This window comes from Melanaphis sacchari, unplaced genomic scaffold (genome assembly GCF_002803265.2).
Source record: "Melanaphis sacchari strain LSU unplaced genomic scaffold, SCAv2.0 Contig161_pilon_pilon, whole genome shotgun sequence".
NCBI classification, from domain to species: Eukaryota; Metazoa; Arthropoda; class Insecta; order Hemiptera; family Aphididae; genus Melanaphis; species Melanaphis sacchari.
This window is the reverse complement of record NW_020270736.1, coordinates 1-4,927: the sequence shown is the minus strand read 5'-3', so window position 1 is coordinate 4,927 and position 4,927 is coordinate 1. Positions and strand designations below refer to the sequence as shown.

The window sequence follows — 4,927 nt, the reverse complement described above, 5'->3', positions numbered from 1 at the left end:
TCATTTAAATCCATAATATTAACTTTCTAAAATATGTATCAAGCCAAAATAAAATATACAAATTTTTAAATAAAATTAAATGTACGTGTACCTGAATTGCACAATAGTATCATATGGTACCAAGTATACTTTTGTGTATTACGAAGTAACATAAATATAAAATCGTTAAAATTATAGATAATATTAATCTTTATAACATAACTAAACTATAAAACATTAAAATATAGTCAAAAAATAGATAAAAGTAAATAAAACTTAATAACAAACATAACAAGAATCGTGTTTTTTCAAAATGACGTATTATGATTTTTGAGCATTGATAATATAAACTGTATGATATGACAGACATCAAATATTTCATGGAATAAATACTACATATGTTGATTATCAGATGATACTATTAGTTGTAAATAATTATGTAATTTAAATTATTTTACCGCCATAATATATTATCGTATCATATGATATCTACGTGCATGAAGAGGTTAACTACTAAGATATTCCATAATTTAAAGTAACAAATATAAAATGTTCTTTATTTTTTTATCGATACTTTATTAGTCATTAACGTATTAAAATTTTTTATTGCTTATTTGTGTATAAATATAGCTAATAACAATGAATTATTTCGGTACAAAATATATTCGTTAAAACGTTAACAAATTTCATCATCTTAAATTTTATAAAATGTTCAAAATTTAAATTGTATACAAGATCAAGACGATGAAGATAATTTAAACACTTCACTTGAAACTTAAGTATATATTATGTATTTCGAACCTCGTGTAATATTATACTATTTAGTATTTACCATCAATTTAAAACCGGTTTTAAATATACGGCAATACAAAGTGATTGCAAAAAAGGTACGTTAATTTTGTTTTAAGTTTTATTTTTATTGTCTGTATACTAAACAGTGTTGACGAGTAAAACGATTACTAATATTTAATCGAAATAATAATGATCAGCAAGAGTCGATTAAGATAAGATTAAGTTAAGGTTATAAAAATCATTATCATAAGCGTGCGCAGACATTATTGGCAGGGTAGTCATACATGATACATTACACATTGACATTTAACACGAACAAAAAATTTTTAATAGGGTAACTTTATTTAACTGCATTTACCATAATAAAAAAATATTTTATAAGTAATAATTAAATGTAGTATACCTAAATTAGTTAATAAGTAAAATTTTAACAACACTATTTTATAAAATAAAGTATAAACATATTAGATATGTGTTTATTATAACTCCATACGCCTTTTGGCTGGTGTGTTGATTTTGAAATATTCGATAACTCATCTACATTTATATTATAAGCCATATCTTGTTCGATGAACATAGTTAACAGTCCATCTAATCGATCTTGCCCCATTGTGCTTCGAAGTTTTGATTTTACAATACTGAGCTTTGAAAAGGAACGCTCACATGAGCAACTTGTCACTGGTATAACTACAAATGATTTAATAGCTTTGAAAAAATTATTAAATATGGCTGTTCTATCAGAATTATTATTTGTCAACCATTGTATCCATTCTTCACATGCTTTTTGGTTACTTCCTTTAGGTATATTTTCCAATTTTTTCAGCAAAATAATTTCTGATTCTAACCCATGAAATTCCAAATTAAAAGCTGAAGCAATGATTATTGTATCTTCGTTATTAGTTTCTAATTTAAGCATATTACCAACACTTTTAATTAACTCTAATGTTTCTTGTTTGAAGCGATCACTTATACTTGAAATCATTACATCTAATGTGGTAAAATACACATTTATCCTCATTTCATCTTTTTTTGTTGATATAATGTATTGTGTTTCATTACAGTCAATTTTAGAAGACACTCGTCTTTTTTTCACATCAGGAATGGAAATGTTATTTTCTTCACATATTTCTAGAGTTTTATTGTATATATTTTTAAATGAATCTTTGTCATTTCTCATAGACTTTAGAGATAATTTTAATGACTTTATGAGAGAAACTGCGGTTATAAGATCCAAATTTGAACTTTGTAAAGCCATACTTACCTTTAAAATAAGAGTCAAAATCGAGTGTAACATCTGTTGAGCGAATATAAAATCAAAAGTTTTCATCTGATGAATTAATCCAAGTGCTTTTGCTCTAACATCTAGTTGTTTCGTAGCATCACCAATTTCTTGTATTGCAATTAATATAGGTCCATAGTCTGATTTTACAGCAGAAACAGCCTCAGCACGGCAAGCCCAGCGTGTATTTGATACGGATTTTAATGTTTTTAGTTTTATATTTGCAGAGTTAGCTACTTTTTCAAGTGTTGCATGTCTTGTAGAACTACTTTCTATAAAGTTGTAAATTAATTGTATGGTTCCAAAAAAATCGAATGTTACTCTATTTTGTCTTCCCAATGAATCAACTAAAACCAGATTGAGGCAGTGTCCGTAACAATGTACAAAAACTGTTTTATCATTTTTTTCTTTAAATTTGGCCTGCACTCCATTCAAACCACCAGACATTGCAGCAGCACCATCAAAACAAACCGATGAAACTGATTGCCATTGAATTTCATACTGTTCAATGACTTCACATAATGTATTAAATATACTTTGTGCATCAGTAGATAATAGCCTCTTCATGCACACAAACTGTTCTACTGGACAGTTTTTAATACTGTCATAATAACGTACTACAATTGACAGTTCCTCGTGGTGACCAATGTCGGAGGTTTCATCAGCAATTATAGAAATTTGTTGATTTTTTATAACAGACTTCAATTTATTTTTCAACACTGTGTTTATTGATGCAATAATATCATTCTGTATACGGTTGCTATGATATAATGCATTACGAGGTCCAGAATCAAAATGTTCCTTTAGAATAGGATCGTATTTTGTTAAAAGTCAGACTAAATCCAAAAAAAGCCCTCTATGGGCATCACCTTCTTTTTCATTGTGCCCACGAAATGGTTTTCCCCCAATACCAAGACATAATGTTATATCTATGAGTCTATGCATTATACATCGGTTGTTAATTTTTTTTTTTTCCCTTTCATTAAGCAACTTTTTGTTTTCCTCAATTAAAAGCAAATCTATTGACTTGGAATTTAAAAAATCTGTCATTAATGTAACACTGTTTAAATGTGATCTAGAAGTTTGGTGTAACTTAAACTTTTGACTAGCCATTTTCCAATTACTAAAACCATTTTGTGAAAATGTAGTATCTGATTGCCCAACATTGATTCCGGAAGAATTTTTAAATACTCGACAAGGAAAACAAAATGCACAATTATTTTTTGGACTATACTCAAGCCATGTAAATTGTTCATACCAATTTTTATGGAAACTACGTTGAACACCACTAATTATGCTCCTTGGGAACATTGTCAACACAGGTTGAAAAGGACCTCTCAAAATCCGATCTTTCAATTCTAGACGATTTGTAGGTAAAGAGCGTTTAGGATCACCAGGATGCAGTCCGGTAAAATCCTCATTAATTGTATCTGTTATAAAAATGAACAATTTGATATGAAAATAATTTTGTGAAAATAAATTAAACTAAATACTTTGAATTTATTGAATTATTTAGACCTTCAATACTACATAGGAATTATACTTTTATTTGGTTATTAATAATTAGCTAGTATATTAATCTTTCTCTATAAATTATTATTTTTATAAAAAAAAAAAAAAAAACAAAAACTAATTATATAGTTATAGACAATATTTTAAAGTTTATATTAAATATTACTTACTTTATTAACATACATTTTTAATTTTTTTGCTGACAATTGAGTCCTTAGGACATAATTAGAGTTAAAAGATCTCAGAACACAGATGATAGAGCTAATCACTAATTAGTACAATAATAATACAATAACATATAGGTTAAATACAAAACAATACATAAGTTAGTTACATATAATATTAAGAACAATACAAATTAACAAAAACAGCTAACACAATATATTTAGCACTTAAAAAAAAGTTATTGGAAAACACAAGTTGTAGTTATAGTTATATCATAAATGATATCTCACTACAAAAAAAAAAAAAAAAATCAAAGAAAATTTGTTCATACCAGTAGAAGCTGTTTTCATATTACATGGTAATAATGACTGGAAGTTAGATTCGAACGGTTCAGTTTCATCAGAGTTAGAATTTTCTTAAAATAAATAACATGAAAATTTATTTATTTGAACTTATATTTATATGTACCATCTATATTTCACTTATTAATAATAAACAATACCAATTACCAGTTGAATCCGTTGTAATAGATGAAACGCTAGAATAAGGTAAAGGATTGTCTACCTCACATTCCTCCAACAATGCATGTGTATCTGATTGTGCACCTAATTGATTAATACAGACAATTACTTACAAATTCAATAATTTTACAATGTACTATTATTTAAATTAAATAAACTGATGTAGTGTTGTATATGGTTAGGTATTTATATATTTTTATGTAAAAATATAAAATATCAAATAAATGTATTTAATAAGTTCAAGCTGCTTATGAAGATAAAAATACTTAATATTTTTACTTACTTGTACTTGGTGTATTATTTTTGAAATAATCAAATATGGTCTTTCGTTTTTTCATTGTCAATATTTCAATAAAAAATTTTTTGAGATTAAAATCACAATTCTAAATTAACATACACCTTATTAAATAATTTACAAATTAAATTCTTTATAATATGTAGGTATCGTTTTTTCGAGCAATAATTCGTTAGTCAGTAGTCACATTCGGTAAAAACACGAATACTTTATCATAATATTAATATCATAAACGAATATCGATATTATTCAATGGTCTACCACGGAGCCATAGAACCTAAAATAGATTACTCCATGGCTAATTATAAATATGTATATATTAAGCCATGGATTACTCAATGTTGTAAACTGAAATCAACCAGTCTGGTTTGCGATAAGATCATA

At 26.5% G+C, this 4,927-nt stretch overlaps 2 protein-coding genes across 2 annotated transcripts in view; both read right to left on the bottom strand.

Annotated features, from left to right (window-relative positions):
• Window positions 1-2,617, bottom strand: part of LOC112592232 (protein FAM200B-like) — a 3,854-nt gene extending 1,237 nt beyond the window's left edge. Inside the window, exons 1-2 of the mRNA XM_025336244.1 lie at window positions 1,831-2,617; window positions 1,258-1,758 (exon numbers count right to left, since the gene is read on the bottom strand). Of these exons, the coding sequence (XP_025192029.1) occupies window positions 1,258-1,758; window positions 1,831-2,617 (1,288 nt within the window). The remainder of the gene's footprint in view (window positions 1-1,257; window positions 1,759-1,830) is intronic.
• A 264-nt stretch (window positions 2,618-2,881) lies between these two features.
• LOC112592231 lies at window positions 2,882-4,586 on the bottom strand. Its single transcript, XM_025336243.1, has 4 exons — window positions 4,532-4,586; window positions 4,237-4,332; window positions 4,059-4,142; window positions 2,882-3,480 (listed from the first exon to the last, which is right to left on the bottom strand). The coding sequence occupies exons 1-4, from the start codon at window positions 4,584-4,586 to the stop codon at window positions 2,882-2,884; spliced, it is 834 nt and encodes a 277-aa protein (XP_025192028.1).
• Window positions 4,587-4,927: the final 341 nt, after the last annotated feature.